Source organism: Lepeophtheirus salmonis, chromosome 3, assembly GCF_016086655.4.
Source record: "Lepeophtheirus salmonis chromosome 3, UVic_Lsal_1.4, whole genome shotgun sequence".
NCBI classification, from domain to species: domain Eukaryota; kingdom Metazoa; phylum Arthropoda; class Copepoda; order Siphonostomatoida; family Caligidae; genus Lepeophtheirus; species Lepeophtheirus salmonis.
The window spans coordinates 29,311,553-29,333,359 of NC_052133.2; the positions used below are offsets into that span (position 1 = coordinate 29,311,553).

The window sequence follows — 21,807 nt, forward strand, 5'->3', positions numbered from 1 at the left end:
GAAAAAAGAATCCTTTCTTTGAAAATCTAAAAAATAACTCATTTTTTATCACAGTGGCAAAAATTATAGTTAGTCGTAATGTGAAGACATACAACTTCATAATAAAGAAAAGATTAATACTTTAAAAGTTATTTAAGATTTTTTGCATAAAAAAATATTTTAGTATTTTAGTAAACTGTCAATGTTTTTTGATAGTATATGAAATGTTGCCCTACGTTTGGCACAAAACCAGAAATTTTGGGTTATAAAAATCATTCTCATGTTTCTCGAGGTAAAAGCAATGTGAAACACTCAATCTCAACCCAAAAGTAATTAAATTAAATATGGGTATGATATATTATAAAAAGACATAAAAAGGGTTGGCCTTTTTTTAAATAAAGGTAATTTGAAAAAGAAAGGACTCTGCATTTTATATTTAAAAAAAATGAAAATATTTTTTTTAAATAACGTTTTAAAAAAGAAAAGGGATCTTTGAAACAGGCTCCACTGACACTAAAATAGACACTGTTTGGGATACGGGCCTGGTCTTCATGGGTATTTTAAATTCAGTTCGTTTAATAAATGTTTCATCATTAGTGTTGGATTCGAGGTTTACCCGAATAATCAAAACAAACTGAAACATTCGAGGAATACTTGGTTAAATTTATATTAAAAAAACTATCCTTCTTATAAAAGAGAAGAGTTGATATTGTATCAAAAAAAGAGAAACTAAATTACAAAATGTGAAGAAATTCTCAAAAACTAGTACTTAATCGAGATCAAAAGTTGAAACATTGTTCTAACACGAACTCAATGTAATACAGACCTCAAAAGCTCAAAATCGACTGAATTCGAAATTTTGAGTAAAACATTAGTCAGAATGAATTTTTTTAATCAATAAATAGGAATTTAGTAATGAGTTCATTTGGAATTTGCCTATTTAAAGGCAAATTGTGCCCCACAAGGCAGTAGGTATTGTATTAACTTAATAAGTAAGGGATTCAAAATAAAGTGTATCTTATTTATCGAAGGTATTCCTTGTATTGATTTTTTGAAATTTGATTTCATATAAAGTGACCATGGCTTGATTTCCCCCCTCAAAAAAAAAAAAAATCATAATCAGTGACGGTTTTAGGAATTTAGGAGAAAGGGAGGATTGTTGATAATATTTGTCATTAATAAAGTTTTGATTCTTTTTTTTCCTTATAATTTTTACTTTCGCAACGAAATTGATTGTTAGTCACCAGGATTACTGCAAAAGTTACAGACTTAGTACGAATAATATATTTTTTTATTAGTGCAATATATATTGTCACAGTAAGAGGCCATTGATATGTCAAAGGTCAGGATAACACAAAACGTAAAAAAAGGATAATCGACCATACTTCGGAAAAAATTGTTACATATAATTCAATTTGATTTTAGACGGAGGTTTTGTACTCAATCGAGTATCCATTCTAGATTCCTTTTTGATTTTGGTATTTCTTTATTTTTAATTTTACTTTTATTTTAAGTCGAATGAAAATCTCCTTAAAACCAAAAAAAAAAAATCAGATTTATCATGAATTTATAATAACAAAAAGTACCGGACAGGATGTAAAAATAGAACAAATCCGGAGAAAAGGGGATTCTTGTTCATTCTACCTCCGTAGTTACAACTTTACTCCCGAATATGCCTCATCCAGTCAGACCTCATCAAACATAAAAAAAATTATTATAAGAAGGATGAGATTTGCATGTTCATGTAATTTAATTCATGGTGCCCAGTAATTTTGCCTCAAAGATATTTTGCCTTAATATATAAATAAAGGAGATATATTCGTCATTATTGTCTACTTTTGGTTGAAATTGAATTTTCCTTTGATTTTTTTAAATCAAAATATCTAAGCTAGATATTTTGATACAAAAAATTCTAAGGGAACATGAATTTTAACCAAAAATAACAAAGACAGGGTTTCAATCTAATTTATATATATATAGGCGAATTACACTTGTGGCCTAAGGCGAAATGGTTTAAGCAAAATTATCTATGCCGTACTTCATTGCTATGCTGATTTTTTCTTATATTAAGAATCCATTGAGAATAGATTTCATGCATTGTATTATTATACAAGGCAACAAATGATAGTGGTTTGCAAAAAATAAAGGATAAATAAGGGAGAGAAGAGTGGGAGCTCAATAATCATTTATATATTTATTATACAAATGTATAAAAGGAAAGGGTAAACTATAAAGAAAGAGAGGAAAGGAAGAAGAAAAAAGAAGAGGGAAAATTACTACAGAACCAAGCTTTGTAAGTACGTACATATGTAAAGGAATAATAAACTGGGGAAAGCAGTTTTTTCTTCTTCGGTATCTTCACTAGGGAGTTAAAAGAAGAAGAAGAAGGGGGAATTAAGAGTGCAATGTCTATAGTGGATCTGGGCGGTGAACATTCCCCCTCCCCTCATCATCCTCATCTTGTATGTACTAGTAAGTACAGATCATCTTCCATCCTCTTGAACAATTTTTTTTATCAGTGTCAAATAGAACACACCATTTTTCAACTACTACAGGATTGCACTGAAAATTATTATTACTAACAAGTGGAATTGAGTGAATTTAACCATTTCGCGAAGAATATAGAAGTTATCATTTTCAAAATGTAACAACTCGTCTAGTATTATAGAGTGAATAATTACTTCATACCATCACAGTGATATTAATACTGTATACTATATAAAAGATCATATTATATGTATGTATAGAAATGACGGGTTTAAACTGTGTAAAAAATGGTTTTCCAGCGTCTTACTCCCTGCATTCAGTTGATCTTTTACCCCCATCCGATAACCCTGGTTACATCAGTATTACACTCACGTCCCCGCCAGGAGAGATTCGAGTCGTACATGGAAATGAGGACCTTCACAAGACCATACTCGATGTGGTACACTCTTCCTCTTACAACTGGAAGGGAGACACCACGGTATTGCATAAGGGTGAAGGATGGATCCTTCGATTTGGCGAGGGAATTCAAGAGGAAGAGGATGGAGTGGATCGGCTTATTTTTCGGTCTACTAAAGGATGTTTGGTAAGAATTCAATCTCCATGGGATCAAAAGACGGAGATAAATGCTCTGCAAAATTACCCATCAATATCAGGGGGAAAATAATCATAAATCTACGCAACTGATGTGTAGGGATGGTAATATTGTCTAAATTGCGGTGTGGGTAAAAGCCTGAGAAAATGCGATAAAAAGTATGGTAACTTTGAGAGACTTCATATCTGCTGAAAGAGATCACTATAAACTATAGTTATTCTAGTTCGCTGATACGTTAGAATTTTTTCAAAATAGAGAGAAAATGCCCATCCCTTGAGTTAGCATTGATCATGCTACCTAGGTACCTATGTATCAGTTGCCCAGACGGATGATTACTTTTGCCCCCTTTACAAACATCATTTATAAGTTGTTAATGATTACGATACAAAAATCGTTTCAAGAAAAAAAATATATTTTTGTGTTTGTTTATATAAGGGTGTTAATCTATGTATTGTATACATATATATATATATATATTATTTCTAAGTCGATTTCAACACTTGAGACTACGTAGCATGGCATGCCCCCATTTTTTTAATCGAAAAGAAAACTGCATAGAAAAATGTGTTGGACGTACAAATCAAAATAGTCTCTCACATAAAATATGTTTATTTTACGTATGGAATATAACTTATATGTGTATCCTTTATTGTAGCACATTATCAAATACAATAAAGCCTTTAATTATAATTTCAGCTTGCATGTGCTATATTAGAGCGTATAATAACCAATGGATGGGAAATTGTTGCTTCCACAGAGTTAACAACCACTCCAAACTTTGAACTCTGTACGTGGATAATAAAAAAGTGTTCAACTCCATTATATAACGGTGAAGTCTCGTGTCTTTTGTTCGATTGTGATAATAAAATTAAGGTATTGTTTATTTGTACACCTAGGTTATCAAACTAAAATCTAAAACTAAAATCCATTGAATTATATTGTATGAATTAGATATTGGGAACAAAGTCTCAAATACAAATAAATAACGTCGTGCGTCGAGCAATAGACAAAAAATGGCCAAAGGGATTACTTTGTGATTCATCAGACAAAGTTCCGGTCACGCTCAAAAAAGAGGAGTCAGACTCTAAAAAGTCTAACAATGATATGTTAGAAGAAATTGATAGGGAGCTAAAAGCGTCTCGAGATGGTTTAGATCAAATTGATAACGGAGAACCAGAACATGAAAAGACACCCAGGCCTGGATCAAAGTCCAGTTTTGGAAAAAAATATAAAACGATTCAAGATGATCCTGATTGTCCAAGGTATATGTGTGTATTCAATTATAAGCATATGAGATTGTAGTTAATATATTTGTACTCTAGGGCTCTCCATCGAGACCTACGAAAAAGTACAAGAGGATTCAATCTCGTCACTTAGTCATTGAATTAATTCCTTCTGTTTTTTGTTTTCTAGTGAATTTGAGCTCTGGGGGTCTCCATGGAGACCTACGAAAGACTCCGAGAGGGTTCAATCTCGTCTCTTAGTAATTGAATTAATTCATTCCCTTTTTTGTCGTCAATGGAAGTTAGTAACTACTTGCGGAAATTTACTTCCAAGTTCTAGTCATGATACACTATTTTTCTGTCGTGATGGACGGATTCTTCCGGCTCTTGGTGGAGAGAAAGGTCTATCTGCCCTGGAGCTAGAAAGACCTAATGTGATTCGTTTCTACAATGTAAATGTAGAATCTAAGCTTAAGTCAACCATTATTGAAAGTTGGTCACATGGCCTAAGCTGTAAAGAAACCATAATCGAACATGAGTCGGAAGATGTGAAATCTCTTTATTGTAATGATCATCCTTGGAAGCAAAACTCATGTCAAACCTGGGAATCCACATCCGAATCTCGGCTTTTGACTCAAAAACTAATAAAAACTATGAGTGCTAACAATTATAATCTCTATGGAAGTATAAGAATGAATCGTCACGAGGGAAGTCAGTCTAGTCTAATTATTTTCAGACAATCCAATATATCATTCTCTGAGAGTATGTGCTTGCATTTATCAGGTATCTACATAGTATCTACTTTTTTTATACTGGGATCCTATAGCCCATAATAATTATTTTCTATTTAGGTCAGAATAAATTGTGTATTATTGGAGGCGGAGCTGATGAGAGAGAAACGGTTCGTAATGCAATAGAAACTCGATGGCCTTATCCCATATCTCAGGACAAGAACATGGAGTCACAAGTTCATCTTTTCAAAGTAAAGCGATATCCATGGGCAAACTCATATGGACATAAGGATTTAGATAAAATAGTAAAATTCGCTGCCTCAATCCTCCCACCCCATCTTTCATTCTCATCGCCGAAAAACATGGACTCTGATTCTGGAAAAAGTTTAATACTGTTTGCCTTAAAAGTATGAATTTACAATTCTGAATAAGCTAAAAGATTTCCTTATGTGCCTTTTTGGTTTTTATTTAGGGACTATCTACTCTTGGATGGCGTCTCATAACTTCTCTTAACTCCTCCTCTGATACTTTACTAGCACCCTACTCGAGAGCCACGAGTCAATACTCTGATCCAAATTCATTTTATTTCATGAAATAGCTACCACTGCTTTAACTCACTAACAAAAATTTACATTGTATTTCGTTGTGTGGTGTCAATACTTCTGCTCCTTTTCCTCCTATCAGTGTTCTGAACGTTGATTGGTTGAATTTGGATAGTCCCTTGTAAAGCTCAAGATACTTAAGGACAAAGTATATCAGTCATTAAAGTTATCTTCATCCCAGAATTGAGTATCTCCAATATACATAGTCTTTCTCTTCTACATATTTGTATTTATTATGTACCAAAATTGGGTGGGCTTTTCAATAAATTATTTCACGACAACAGTGTCTCATATATACCTTATCCCTAGATGTATTGGTTAAGATGTGAACTATTCCGAGCAACTATTGAATAGTTAATACCAACGGATTTAGGGTATTTTCTGTTGTTGTTTTATATGGAAAGGTTGCGAGTTATAATAAAGGTAATAACGTGCTTTGCTTAAAATCAATTTATATGTTAGATCCCCCTTATTAAGGAAACCCTTTCTTAAAACAATTTGAAATTGAGAAATTTTCCTCTTCACAAAACCCCCTTTATCTGTTTTTCTCCCTCTCATTTGAAGCATTAAAAATGGTACAAATAGTGAATGAAATATGTACGTACATATGCCTATGAGCATATGAAATTCTTCCATTGCATCAACTATTCCCGGTTCATATACAGGAGTATAATTATTATAACGCATTAATTATTGATTATTATAAAGATGATAAAGAGCAGATTATTAATAATATTATTTTAATATTTGTGGAATTTAATAAAAATCAGATATTGTTTTAACTGTACATAGTCACATTTATTTTCTACATTAGGTAGGAATACATTTTGTTGGGTTTCGGTCTGAAAATCCTAAACATGTCTGACACCGTTATAACTGATAACATGACTGCTTGGCTTAGGTAGTCAGACAAATAATAAAAATTATGATCTTGGAAAATTTAATACAGCCGTTGTGTTTGGTCTACAATTAGTATTATGTTAAAATTCGGAGGAAGAAAATAAGCCTATTCCATTTATGGCTGTTTCTGCAAAGCACTATCCCTAAAGTAAATCATAGTTTAAAAGTTGTAACCTATGGAAAACTCATTTACATACCTTGTCACATTAATATTTTTCTTCCTCTATGGAAACGACTAGCTTCTTCATCTACTTTCAACCTCCATTATCAAAAGAGGAAAGGAAAAATTGGTTTTCTAGCTGTTTTTCTTGTTGACAAACCATTGATTATTATTAAGAGAATAGTTATTAATTATTTAAAAGATTGAATTGAAAAATTCTAAAGGAAGGACCTTGATTAATATAAAAATCTTAATCCTATGTAATACCTTTTTTTAGTTCATAACAAGTAGAGTCAGCTACTTAAAATCATATAAGGGTCAACTTATGGAAATTAATTTTAACAGCTGAAAGGAAAAGACACTACATCTTTGTTTATTTCAAAAAGTGAACCGTGGGAACGAACCACCGATAATATTACCGATTTAATAACTGGATGAACAGCCTTTAGAATAAAAAAGAGACACATTTTAACATTTGTTATAAATGAGAAGGATAAGGTCACGGAGCAAGATGTAAGTGAGTGTAGACGTTGAACGGTGAAAGTGTAAGAGTGATTTAACTAAAAGAAGGATTCTGATTATAGGCATTAACAGACAACATAGTACATAAATGAATGAGGATTAAAAGGGCACGGAGAAGAACTTGAATCTTATCTTTACCTTAAGCCTTGTACAGCTTTGAGAATATCGTTGTGCTTCCAATGTTCGAAGTGAGAGAGAAGTCTCCTATATATCTTCATATACAAATTATAAGTACCTAAGATGGCTGCCGACAGCTGACGGTTGACTCTCCTTTTCTTTACCTTTTGAGTATCCAGTTATTATATAGGTCGGTGGAACGAACTAAAGGTTCACTGATATATTTTTCAACGAAAATCGTCTTCTTTTTTATTGTTATTCCTCTGGCATACTTTACAATAACTCCCCCTAGAAGTTGCCTGGAACTTTAAACGTAACCTCTCATTTTTTCATAATTTTGTAACTTAACACATAATTTTGTTTGCTAACACAAAAACGGAGTATTTTGATGTTAGTTGTCGATGTTTCTGCTTCTTTTCTCGTAATCAAGGTTCTAAACGTTGATTAGTTAAAATAGAATTAGCCCCTTTTAAGCTGTGAACAATTGGTTTTTAAGTTCCACAAACTTTTCGGAATTGTGAATTTTGCTGAGCACAAATGAGTCTTGCGCGTGTGGATATTTTTGTAGTATTGTTCTGTTGTTGAGAAAAATTTATGCAAGGAATGTTTTAAAGAACAGTTAGATCCATATAAAAAAGATAAACATATCATAATTTTTGAATATGATATATTCAAATATAAAAATTGGAGGATTTTAGATTTCACAATTGATTCCCTAAATGTAGAGTAAGAAACATTTTCCCCCTTTTGAGTCCTTGACCTAGCTGTTAATTGTGAGCCAGAAGTTAACCATCCTAAGCTGAAGCTTTGTGAGCCTTTCTTTCCGGATTGCTTAAGATTGGTAGTCCCAAGCTGATAAGCCTTACACAGACTTAAAAAGATAACCATGATCCTCAATACAGTTTGGGCTGCCGTTGGGTATACCTGGCATCAAGGTCGCCCAATTTCAGGGATAGCCCACTCATCTAGTACCGAAACAAGAATGTTGTATTAGAGACTCCCTCAGTCAAAAGATTAAAATCATTAATGGTCCTGGTATGTATAAGAATAACGAAAGGGAAACTACGTCATAACTATGTCACATAAAATTTGTATTTCACCAATTTCAACTAATTTTTCTAAATTTTCAAACAAATTTCAAATCACATCCATTCACAGATAGTTTTAATAACAAAAAAAAACACAATATATTAGCTATTGTAAGTCATGTTTGAGTAAAAGTGACAATACTGTTGGGTTAGAAATGTAAAACAGTGTCTCCCTATAAACTCACTCCTATAACTTCTCTATTTGGTGTAACAAGTCGGTAATAAAGCTCCCATTATTAAGTAATGCCTCATACGTCTATATATTCTTATGGTTATTTTATTTAGTGCGTGTGTGTTGTTATAATATTGTATGTTAAGGTTAAGATTTTGTGAATGTGCGTTAAAAAACGAGGCAAGTTTGAGACTGGCCGCAACACAACGGCTTTTCCAATGTGTGAATTAGCAAGATTGCTTGTGGTGTCAGTGACGTTCTCAAAAACGAAGCCATTATTAACGTCAATAGGCTGCTGGAAGAGCTTTGGCATTATTTTGCAGATTTCAAAAGCGACGATCCAATGATGGAGTTCACGGGGACCCCTTCAGCTTTCGAGCTGACAACATCCCCAAGGAAGTAGAAGACATTGAAGACCAGTTTCTTGATCTGGTGCATGACTCCGCAGCAAAGGCTGTTTTGCACAGAAAAGGCTCAAGGCATTCTGGCCACTTGTGTTGTTGTAGCAGCGCTCATAATACTAGTTGTATTTCCCTCCACCTACCTGTCTGAGTCGGTGTTTTCGAGTATGGTTGGGTTCAAAATTTGGATTTAATTGACATTGAATCTGATTTACTGTGTGTCAATTCAAAAATGGAACCAAACATAGAGACACTCTTTAAGGCAAAACAAATACAAAACTCCCATTTACCTTTATGCGTCTAGTGTTGCATTTTTTGTTTGTTTTTATGGTCCAAATAAATTTAGAAAAAAACATAACAAATCTTTTCATATGCATTTTATTTCTACGTGATAACTGCTAGTAAAAATATATCATTTACAAATAATAATTAAGGACCGTAAAATGGTGCAAAAAAGCAAAGCGAATATATAGGTTCTTTCCACTTTATGGGTTAAAATTGAATTTGTCAAAGATCGATGCTGTTGTTAGAAATGGAGAGTTGGCTCACTAGGAAAAGGAAAATTGAAGACAAAAGCTAAGAACCCCTCTTCCAGAGTCTAGGCAATGAATTCTTAGATCTAAGAATTCATTGGATAATGATAATGTAGGTTGCCAACTGATGTTATGAATATTTTACACAAACCGGGATGCAGTTTTTATCACGTCTTTACGATGTATTTCCTCTGGAGAGAACGATATGTGGTTCAAGAATTCCGTTTCTATTCGGAGGAAAACTCCTGCATGATTCCACCGCCGAGAATCTAGACCCCTAAAATTGAAACTTAGAATTTAAGGATGTAGGGGCTGTAGCCCCCCCCGAAACTTATTAAATTTGTGCTTTTTACTAGGCTTTTGTTTAGTCAAGATGACAAATTTTTCCAAAAAAATAAACATCTGAAATGTAATTTTTAAATTTTTTTGTGAGTATATGTGGTTTTTTGAATTTTTTTTGCGTAATCGATAAAATAGTCGAAAACCCTAGATAAACACTTTATTATTATAAATTCGAATTTCATGGGGAAAGGTTGCGCGATTAAAATAATAGAATAGCTCCGTTTATAATGATTTACTAAGAAAAACGTTAGTTTATAAAAAAAGAACGACTACATATTATTTATGTATAAACCCTAATATCCAGCACAAACTTAAATTGAAGAAGAATTTTATTTACTTTAATTCATATATTAAGTTTCAATAAGTGATATATTTAATTTCTAAGAACTATACATATTATAATCTTCAAAAAGCTAAAACTATTTTTCCTACTTATAAAGTGTTTTACTTATATAATTTTTAAAATGTATTTCAGATATACATATTTTGTTTATTTGAAGAAAATTACCTTTATTCACATCTTTCCAAATTTACTTGAGTCATTAATCTCATGATATTTTCTTTTTCAATTCTTAAGGCGCTTTCAAGAATTTGAAGCCTTGATAATTCTGATTTGTAGAGTAACGTAACTTCATTAACTTCTCCTCCTTTTTCAATCAATTCACTTAATGAATGCTTAGCTTTTATGCGACATTCATCTATTTCTAAACTTAAAATATGTCGTTGATTGCGTTCGAAGTTGTATTTCTTCATCCAATATAGACATTTAGTACGCTCGTTTATGAGAGCATTACTTACATCGTATAGTGCATCCTTTAAATCGATATTCTGTAGATCTGGAAGCATAGCACTTACTTCCTCTAAATTATTTTTCTTTCTTTCTTCTTCAAATATTTCTTTTAATACATTTTTTGCAATTAATGTGGAATAATCTTCTAATTTTTTAGAAAAATTAGAATCAATACTATTTTCACAATGATGATTCATTTAACTTCAATTTATATATCTTTATTTGAAAGTTCACATCAATTTTTACAAAATAACTGTATACGTCAGTTAAAGTATATCTTAAATACAAGCACTGCCCAAATCCTATAAATAATCGTTGATAATAGTCAATGAGTTCTATTAATATCTGGAGTAAAACAAGGCTCCGTCACTCAACCTCATCTAGGGAGAAATATATTTTTTATAGTTAAAAATCAAATGGCAAAACTTAAATAAGTTTGTACACTATCACTTCCTTGTTAATTTATTAAAATTATAGAATCTATATTAAATCACGTGTTACAATTACAATATCTCTTCCACAATGACAACATTTTTGAACTGAAATATAAAAAAAATTGATTAAAATAAAACTTGCTTAGAGCAAGTGTTTTAACCTTGCCATGATACAAATATTACTTTTAACATTATTCGACTAGCCAATTATAAAAAAATACTAAAAATGAAGTTTAGATTGAACATTTTATTTATTAAATTTAGCAATCCCCTTTTGGCAATATATATATAGAGTAAATCTTTAATATAGAGAAAAAATAGGACTCCTAACTTTAACGGATAAAACGTTCAATCTAAACTTCATTTTTAGCATTTTTTTTATAATTTACTTTTTCTTTAAATGTTAAAGCACTTGCAGGTTGAACTACTTACTCTAAGGTAGTTTTTTTCAATGAATCATCTATACTTTATAGTGTTGTCTTTGTGGAAAATATATTAATTGTAGCTCGTGAGTTAACATAGATTATCTAATGCTGATAAAATAACAAGGGAATTATATGGTACAAAGTTTTGGTCATTGAATTTTTAAGCATAAAAAATACACATTCCCCCTACAGAGGTTGAGTTACTAAACCTTGTTCTACTCCAGATATTTGTAAAACTCATTCTAATATTTTTTTTTTATAACACTTCTTTTACATCAGACAAAAAGAAAATAATTTTTTTAATAATTTTGTCGTTTTAGGAAATATTGCGTGCGCTCATTACTTCATTTATACTTTATCCTTATTGTCAGTATAGGCCTGAACATACTGAAAAGAGGGAGAGAGGGTGGGAGCGCGACATATGATTAAAGTAGTTTTTTTTAGCCAGCTGCCTATTATGTTATAATTAGAGTTGACATGTGATAGGAAAAAACTTAGTTTATAAATTAGAAAAGGAAAAATGGTAGGTCTTATCTTCTCACTCTGAATTAAGAATTATCGCCTATTTTTGGTGTAAATTGTTTTAAAAATGGGTAATAAAATAAATATATATGAATTAAAATATAGTAATGATATTTTTTCTACTCTAATCCTACACTATTCTCCTCTTTAATACAGTAATTCATTTTTCCTCCCAAAAATCATATACTTGTAGCTGATATTAACAAAGGTATTAATTGAGTAGACCCATATGTATTCCTCCCGCCTTCTCCTCGTGTTTTTTTGTTTTGTTTTTTATCATTGGGAAACATTGAAAAACATTTGATGGCTGACCTTTTGTATTTTTCTGCATGACAACAATTAGTGATTATTTAGAGAATGACTGAGTATGAAACGACACTAATTCTAAACAAAGGTCATAGATTTATATATAAATTAATATTTAAATCCAAATCCTTTTTGAGTTCATCATACGTAGAGTCAGCTGATTTAAATCATATCAACTGATGAAAATAAAAGAAAGCAGCAGAAAGGATAATATAAAATATAATGTATCTCAGCTTATTTCATAAAGTGGATCGTTTATGACGTTTTTCTACTCTATAAATAAAAATTTCCTACATTTCAAATAACTATATAGTTATTTGAAGGTTCAAGTATTATTAAAATTATGAGATATTTTTAATTTAGAAAAAGCTAGACATGTTCCGAGTGTATCAACTATCATCTGACAAAAATTCATATCCCTTAGATCAAACATCTTTCCGGTTTTACATTTGATTGAATTATTTTCTGATCAAATTTCATAGATTATATTAATATACATATTACATTTTCAAGTAAAAAGCAAAACTTCCTTTTTTGGGGCACTCCTATAGCTGACCGCCTACGGACGCCACTCCATCTACACGGTGTGGCAACATAACTTTTTCTTTCTATAAGGCAATAAAATAAGTTTATAAATGAGAAAAGTTAGATATTTCCTCAATCCCTCTTTTTCTTTTCACCTTCATTTAAGCTACAAAATTAAGAAAAATGAGAGATTGTGTTAATAGCTCTAGGTAACTTCTAGGGACAGTTATTGTTAAGTATGCCTGAAAATAACAATAAAAAAGCAAAAGATTTGCATTAAAAATATACTGTACGCACATCATTGTATCCACCTTAATTTGCCCCTTTTTAAAAGTTCAGTGTGGCCCGGTCTTAATGAAAATTTCGGTCTAGATCGGTCAGGGGAAAAAATGGGTCTCATTTAAAAATTGATCAATACCGATTATATAAATAACTGTAGATGAATCGCGTGTGTTTCAAAATGGTGTACATCACCATAATAATGTCATACACACTTCCCTAGCACAAAAGTTTACATAGTGTTTTGTTCTCAGCTATTGATAATTCTGCATCTTTCCCCCACTTTCTATATTCTGAACGTTATTGACTGGTTGAACTTCAATTAGCTATTAGCCATTCGTGAACAATTCCTAACAATTATTGAATAGCGACTCTCGAATTCCAATTCGGTAGAATAGGCTAAATAAACGATCAAGTGATATTGAGCCCTTTTTTTTTCTTTTCGGAGGAAAGGTTGTGAGATACAATAAAAGTAACTTGGTGCATATGAAATCATACTTTTACAACTCATAAATCAGGCGAGTAGGCGATAAAATTCGTTCATAGATAGAGACCGAAGAAATCAATCCACAAAATCTAAAACGATTCAATTTCGGTCTAAGATCTGAGACTGCTATCTGGACCGAAATAGGGACCTACATTTAAAAAATTGCGTAAGATCGAACTGAAAAAGAATCGGTCTCAGGCCAAGTCTCAACATTAAAATATATGAGCAATGTACATATTTGTAGTCACAGGTATAATTAAATAAAGAAAACAATTTGTTTTATGTAAAAAAAAATGCGCATTTTAATTTATTTTACTTAAAGTGTCAAATTTAACCTTTCTCTTAGGAAAATTTGCGTAATTCTTCTGAAAAGTTTGTTTGAAAAAAAAATGTATGTTCTTATGCATGGATTAAGTTCAGAAATAAAGATATGCCTTGTTCGAACTAGGATTACTCATTTTCCGGGAATTATTTATTTTCAAATTTGGGGATCCCGTTAGTTAATAATAAATAGTGTTTTATAAATAATTTTTAAGCACCGATTAGTACTATTAACATATAATCAATTCTTAATTTCTTCATTTTATCCTTATCAAACGTAGAGGCGTCCGCAGGTTATATGCTGGAGGGGCTATAGCCCCTATCAAATTAGTAATTTTTTTCTATTTACTAGAAAATTTAATATTTGATTTTTTTTTTTTTCAAGAAGTTTAATTTCTCTAATTTTTTATTAACAGCTGTGGATTTATGAAAAAAAATTCCAAAGAATAGTTATGGATATATGAATTATTTTCTAAAAAATTTAATTTTTTCAAGTTTTTTACAAAAAGATTTAATTTTTTCAAGTTTTTTACAAAAAAATTTAATTTTTTCAAGTTTTTTACAAAAAAAATTAATTTTTTATGAACAACTGTGGATTTTTTTAAATAATTCCAAAAAATGTAATTATTTGAGAATAGCGATGGATTTTTAAATTTCTTTAATTAAAATATTTAATTTTTGACTTTTTTTAAGAACGTCTCTGGATTTTTCAAGAAATAATTTCAAAAAATTTAATTTTGTAATTTTTTTTTTTTTAAATTCTAAAAACCAAGCCCCTGCCCAAAAAAATATATAATTCTGCAGACGCCCCTGACAGGTTGTTTTTATCCCCACTTTTTATGTTCTGTAACCCGATCTGACCCGCAAAAAAAACTCAAATAGTAACTCATAAATGAGATAAATTTTTGAGTGGAGCTGGAGGTTGTATAAAATTCATTTGCGCCTCACTAGAATCCATGTAACTCTTTTTATAAAAATATCGAACATCTAAAATATCAGATCTCTAACTGCCTTAAAACGATGTTTTTAAACAGATATGAAACAGCTTTCAAATAATTTACCCTTCATATGAATAATTATATATGTGTGAGTTTTTTAAGTTGATTCCTACACCATATTTTCTTTTGATAAGTATCAAACTGTTATTATATATTTATTTCTTTTATATATCGATATATATTTATGTAAATCGCCTGTATTTTTTAGGGGGACCGTTTTTTTGGTAATCCGAAGAATGATTACTTTTTTGTTAGCTGTTACGCATAATTATTTAACTCCTTAGTAGTGAACTTCCTTTTCTATTACTTACAATTATATTCGAAACCTGATTGAACATTCTTATGTACTCTCAAGTCGGAGAGTAACTCTGAGGATCTGTTGCAGAGTTATAATTGTAAGTACGTAATGGACTCAGAGTAGAATTGAGTGTAGACATTGGAGTAATGGCTGGCAATGTTGTTGTTTTTCATTTCCTTCCCCTCCTCCTTCCTTGTCACAGCTGATTTTAGATGATCTGATGAAAAGTAATTACAGCTAAACTGCTCTCCTACAAGACATTCTTCAAAACCATCTTGAATTTCAGCTTCTTTTTTTTTTGACATGCTCAAACGATTTTCATGACTATCAATATAAGTTTAGAATACAAAGGCAACCAGGAACGTATAAAATTATTGTTGCGGATTAGTTCCGTCAATCAAAACATCTGGGTGATTTTTTTGGCCATAATTACCATTATTACAACATAATTTGTAAAACATAAATCGTTAAAACTTTAAACAGAGTGATTTTTAATTTAATTTGTATTTATCATTTAATTTAATTAGTCATATTAAAAAAATTAAAGCAAGATTTCCCGTAGGTGTAAAATCCCGGGAAAGCGGAATCCTGGGAGAGACACCCTAATTAATACTAATACATACATATCTATGCATAATTTGTACTTGGCATAAGATTGTGTTCAAATTGTATATTATATTATATATTTTTCCTAGGTATTATAATTGTAAACCTGTCCTTGAAATTTATGATCATACAATTGCAAAAAGTATAAAAATCAAAATGAAAACACTCGACTTTCTTTAAAAGTAAAAAATTATCACAGAGTAGTAACATGCACTACAATACGAGTTCATACAACGTAATTTATTTTGCATCAAATTTAAATAATATGTCTGCTTCCTAAACAATGTTTTTTCTTTGTAGTATTTAATTTCAATATAATTAGGCTGATTATGTTATAGAACTAGAGGACGCTTCAATCTGATCTTTCAAAAAGGAGTCCAGGGGAACTATATTATGATATTCTATATAAATTTGAAGGTTAAAATATTATTTGGGAAATATTTCTCTCAGTTTTTCAGGAATTATATTTTTAAAAATACCCAAATACACCATAATGTATCAACTTTCATTTCACTTAATTTCCTACATCAACCACTTATGCTTCATGATCGAAAAAGAGATAAGACAGTACTTTGGATCCTAATCCAAAGTACTGGGGTACGGTATAAGTAAACTTGTATTACCTAAAAAGATCCGAGATCAAAGACTATAATAGGCTTCGGGTACTCGAACTTTTTCGGAACATAAAAAAGATCCAAGGGATTTTCTGGATATTAAAAGTAATAGTATCAGGAGTGTCCACAGGACAATATATATATATTTGGGGTGGGGGGCTTGGATTATTATTATTTTTTTTTTTTTTTTTTTAATTTCTAAAGTCCACAGATATTCACAAAAAAAATTATAAAATAGAATTCTAATAATAAATCTTTTAAAAAAAAAATTCAAATATTAACTTTTCTTGTAAAAAGCAAAATTTCCTCTGTTTGAGGTGGGCTGCAGTCCCTCCAGCCCACCCCCGACGGATGACCCTGAATGTTGCGTAATACTTACTCCTATTTATAAAAAAAAATTCGAACTCTATCGAAAGTTGGAAATCTATTTATCGTAATTAGTGATTGGAGCAACAGCTCCATAAACATTGGATCACTTGATAAATTATATTGGCAGCTGTCAATGTTTATTCTTCTTTTCCTCGAATCAGTGTAATTAAAATTGATTAGTTAGACACGAATTATTTCTCACTAAGCTGTGAACTATTATTAAATAATCATTCCAAAGTTTGAAAGAAGGTTAAATGCCAACTGATTTTAGATCTTTTTCTTTTTGAAGAGAGGTTGATTGATACAATAAAGATAAAGGCGTGTTCAATGTTATTAAATATAAGAATAATTCTAATAATTACATTCTTATAATTTGTTTGTAACATTGTTTTTTGCATCAGTAAAAATGTAATCTAAATCTGGATTCTATTCCGTTTAGGTCCAAACTTTGGATAAAGTGCTCATAAATTTTAGACAAGAAAGCTTCTAAATTAGGTTTTAGATCTGGATTCAAATGTTGGGGTACTCGAATATTTAGGTCTAAGATCTGAACTGACACGGAACCTATAGTTAGTTCGAAGGTAAATACAAATTAGTCGGAATTTTTGTAGAATAAAAATAGATCTAAAATATTTGAAATCCTTTAACATATTTAATTAATTAATAAAAGTTCCCTCATTTATTTGTTGCAAGATCTAAAAATAATTTTGTAGTCACGAAACCGTTTTAAGGAATAAGTTGAGAAGTTATGTATTTAAAAAAAGAAGGTAGATACTTAAAACTTGGAAAAATACGGCTTTCTGTTCTGTTGGGAATGGGCTATCCCTAGGGTGCTAGGAGGGTTCGGTTTTGGATTTTTTTGTCCTTTTCGAGATGGGGACTTATCTAGGTCTTTTAATCATTTTTTTTTTTTTTTTTTTTTGGTTCTCTAAGCAGGGATCTCTTGTGGACCATGTTCTCCACAGATAATTGTGCTCTGCCTCCCTTTGTATATTCTGTTCTAGTATAAATATTTACATCTATTTATGAAAATTTAAAAAAAGTTGAGACATATATGTATATGTAATATAAAATATAAAAAAAACAATGTACATTAAAGTAAAATATATCAAAGGGATAATCAGAAAGAATTTGTTAGAATAGTTTAATATTAAAAATAATTTAAAAAGGCATTGGCTCCGACTTGCTCATCATGTTATTAAGCGTCAGATAGCCATCTAATTAATACCCTTGGTGAATGTTTGAAAACGTATAATTTCTCCATTTTCTAAAGTTCTGGAAACTTTTCCATACTTCAATTATTTAAACCAAATGCCTCCCAGTATTTAATTAGAGGTTAAAAATATTGGGTTAGTAAATAACTAACTTAGAACAAGTATTTATTTTTTAAATAATTAATTAAAATTAACCATTCACACATTTTTCCTATACTATGTATTGGGGAGTGGACTACTGACTGAAGAATAATATAACACTCTATGTTTTTAGACTAAATAGTACTTAAATAGTTGAAGAAAAATAAAAACATGTGAGTTGGTGCGCTCCTATGACTGCTAGTGCGAATTCACACTGATTTGTTCATAAGGAGGCTAAATAAAATAAAAAACCACTTTTGGGTATGGCAAGTTTGTGTTAAAATACCATGTATAGATATGTAAGCTTTATAAAAGTCTAGCTTTAAAATTTTATTTCCAAAACTCTGTTAAAATTTGCTGTTATTTATCTTCCCCCAACAAATTTACACTAGTGTACTGGATGTGAGCTAAAATGAATAAAACCCACGCTTAAGAATACATAAATTCACTTTAAAACAGAACATATAGAAATAAAATAAAAAAGAAGCAATATTTTGTAATTTTAATATAACTTAATATGATATGTTGCTTGTTCGCCGAATTCCCTTTTTTCCCTTTTGTGGATTGAGGGAAAAGGAAGGTGAACTACATGTATGTAAATCAGTTATTTTAAAACCCTGGCATAATATTATAATCTATTCTGTTTAGATCATGCATGGTTGTTAGGACTCTTAATTGAATCTATTTTATGAACATTGGAGGAATCCCAGAGCCTTATTTACGTTACTATAGGCCTGTTTCGACGTTATCCCCTTTCAATTTATTACTACAGGTGTTATAATTATATCATTTAGTTCCTACTTGTCAGCGAGTTCAAGATGCGTAATGATTGATTTTTTAAACTCGTCCGTTCCGTACTCTTTTCTCTTTTTCTTGATCCACAAGTTCACACGCGTCAGACACAATGGCCATTATTTGCACAGCAAGGAAAATTCTTTGTCTGAAAAATTCATATACGATATCAGCAAGAAAGATAAGTTTTGATTTCCTTGCTGACTTGACTCTAGTCTCTAAGTATATACTTTGGAATTAATAGCCTTTCTATACAACTTAGGGGGCTGGTCACTGAAGGAGCATGATAATCTGGGCATTATTTAACTCCAAAATAAGTCTATTATATCTGCAGACCTTTATGATGGTTTTACCTTTGCTGTCTCATAGTGCCCGAGCTCTACTAGTTGCTTGGTTCCGACTGGAGATGAGAAGCTCTTTCAGTCCCAACACCCCACCGGCCACCCAAGCATGGTAAAACTCTTTTGGAGTATCGTGGAAGGCTCTTTTACTAATCTCCTTTTCAGGAGGGCACACCCCTTCATAGCAGTAAACTTGCATCATGCGTAAGTGGGTGGGTAGTTTAGAGACTAGGGATGAGATGATCCCTTAGACCTATGTATCTGTGAAAGACACTGAGCTTACTGGCCTCAAAGTTTCATATTCAATCTCTCAACTGGTCAAATATGTTGGTATAGCTGACTCCAAATGGCAAATAATGCACCCCAAGGTACTTAACCCTCATTGGTGTCACGCTCTGTCATCTATGACCTTTTTAGTGGCTGAATCAATGAAATAAATGAAACAAATAATTTTCTCAAAAAAAAAAAAAAAAATATCTCTCTCATGTCTAGTTTTACTACATATTAGACCCTAAAATGTATAAAAATGTGTTGTTATTTATTACATAGTTATTCAATCGTAATTCCATATTTAAGATAATAAATTAACCAATATACTTGGACCAATAATACATTTTTCTTCACTTATCCTACCTTTCTCGTCCCTAATCAATCCGAAAAAATAAAAATTATTGTGCAATTCAAGCCATGTGTAGGGATTTTTAGTACATATTACTTTTGATTTTAATTTTAGCTATTCACAGATAATTAAATTTTTTGGAAAAAATTTCAAAATCCATTGGTATTCCTAAAAAAATAAAAATTTAAAAAATAAAATTTAAAATGTCAAATTTAAAAAAAAAAAGTTAAATATCACCTTTTTTAAATTTCAAAAACCCATAGCTATTCACAAATAATTACATTTGTAGGAAAAAAATTTGAAAAATGAAACTTTTTGGAACAAAAAATTAACATATTTATATTATTTAGTAAAAAGGAAACATTCCTTAATTGGGGGTGGGGCTACAAGCCCTCCGCCCCCCTGTGGACGCTCATGATGCAAGTTTATTAAGTCTTTTTTTCATTCTTCAAGCAATTTGATACATTTTTAACAAGATGTATTATAAATATGTCTATTTTATGTAGTAAAAATACCAACAATGAGCACTCAATTATGATGCAATTTAGGATGTGAGTGAAAACACTCTATTGAACGAAATAATCATGGGGGCATTGCGGAAGAATTAAATAAATGAGGCCCCCAAAAAACTGGATTTTAAAATTACACTCAAGAATAGAAACATTATAGTATCACAAATATTCCACAAATGTATGTAGTTGTTTCTTTAAATACTTTGTATATTCTCTTCGTTGTTATAAGTGACATGTGCATACTGCACATATGTAGTTCCTCACATGTGCATTAAGAGAAAGGAAATGAGAAAGATATAAATACATTTACTCAACCTCAGCTTCCGCGTGGTGTGAACGAAAATTAACACGAATATTCCTAGCCATTATATGTACAATCAGGAGCGCCTCCAGAGCCTATATTTTGTGGGGAGGCCTTAGTTTTTGGATTTTCTTTTTTTTTAAATAAATCTAAAATTTTACTACAAAAAAATTCAAAATCCATAGCGATTGACAAAAAATGAAATTTTAAAAGTCCACAGAAGATTAAATTGTTTGGTAATATTTTTCAAAAAGGAAATTTCAAGTATTAAATTCTTCGCTTTCAAACAGACTCGTGTTAAAGATCAATAAAATTGACTAGGTTTTGAGTTGAGGTTCTCTTTTATGACTTGCAACTTGCATTGCAAAATTCATACTTACTCAGGACTCGATTTAGTTATTTTGTTGCCATTTTATAAATACAGTTCATTTTTTTTTTTAATTTTAGATATAGCAATTTAATTATTGTTAATGATATGGTTATGCCATTCCTTAGTATTCACAGGTATTAAGACCACATTGAAGAAAAAAAAGAAAAAACTGGTTATTAAGCACTATAATTTATATAGTTTAATTCTGCAGTTTTAGTTGAATCAAATTTAAATTATGTTTCTGGGAGTATTGTAGTGTCATACATTATAAAGTAAAAAAGTTAATAATTCAGACTCGTCCCCACTCGGGTGGTTTGGCCATGGAAGAGGATAAATGAGGTAGACGGGATTTAAAGTACATGTCGTCTTCTTTATTATATGGACCAAAGTCCTCTGACACACACTCAATTATAAAATAAGGAAGTACATATGAATGACCAGAGGTTAAAAATATATAATTTGAAGATTGTGACTTTTTGGGACTGCTAAATGAACATATTTTTTTATTTACCGAAGCTGTCATTATTATTCTTGAAGAAAGAATAATAAGTATAAAATAATCAGTAGTGTGTAAAAGACGAAGAGTAACTCTGAGGATTTGTTGTGGAGTTATACGTGTAAGTCCTTCTTGGACTCGGAGTAGAATCGAGAATCGAATACGTTGTAATTCCTGATTGTGTTTATTTCCTTCATC

The 21,807-nt window shown here is 30.9% G+C and overlaps 2 protein-coding genes across 3 annotated transcripts in view; one reads left to right on the plus strand and one right to left on the minus strand.

Moving 5' to 3' along the window:
• The window catches only part of LOC121114862 (glycerol-3-phosphate dehydrogenase [NAD(+)], cytoplasmic), a 38,610-nt gene extending 27,807 nt beyond the window's left edge, over positions 1–10,803 (minus strand). Inside the window, exon 1 of the mRNA XM_071887293.1 lies at positions 10,358–10,803. The gene's annotated coding sequence lies outside the window, so the exon portion shown is untranslated. The remainder of the gene's footprint in view (positions 1–10,357) is intronic.
• Positions 2,340–6,401, plus strand: LOC121114864 (uncharacterized). Of its 2 annotated transcripts, none has more exons than XM_040708972.2 (6): positions 2,340–3,049; positions 3,755–3,931; positions 4,010–4,320; positions 4,472–5,064; positions 5,133–5,419; positions 5,485–6,401. In XM_040708972.2, exons 1-6 carry the CDS (start codon positions 2,729–2,731, stop codon positions 5,608–5,610), a joined length of 1,815 nt encoding a protein of 604 aa, XP_040564906.1. In that variant the 5' UTR covers positions 2,340–2,728; the 3' UTR covers positions 5,611–6,401. The 2 variants fall into 2 exon arrangements, with proteins under 2 accessions (XP_040564906.1, XP_040564907.2); XM_040708973.2 differs by lacking the exon at positions 2,340–3,049 and adding an exon at positions 3,470–3,675.
• Positions 10,804–21,807: the final 11,004 nt, after the last annotated feature.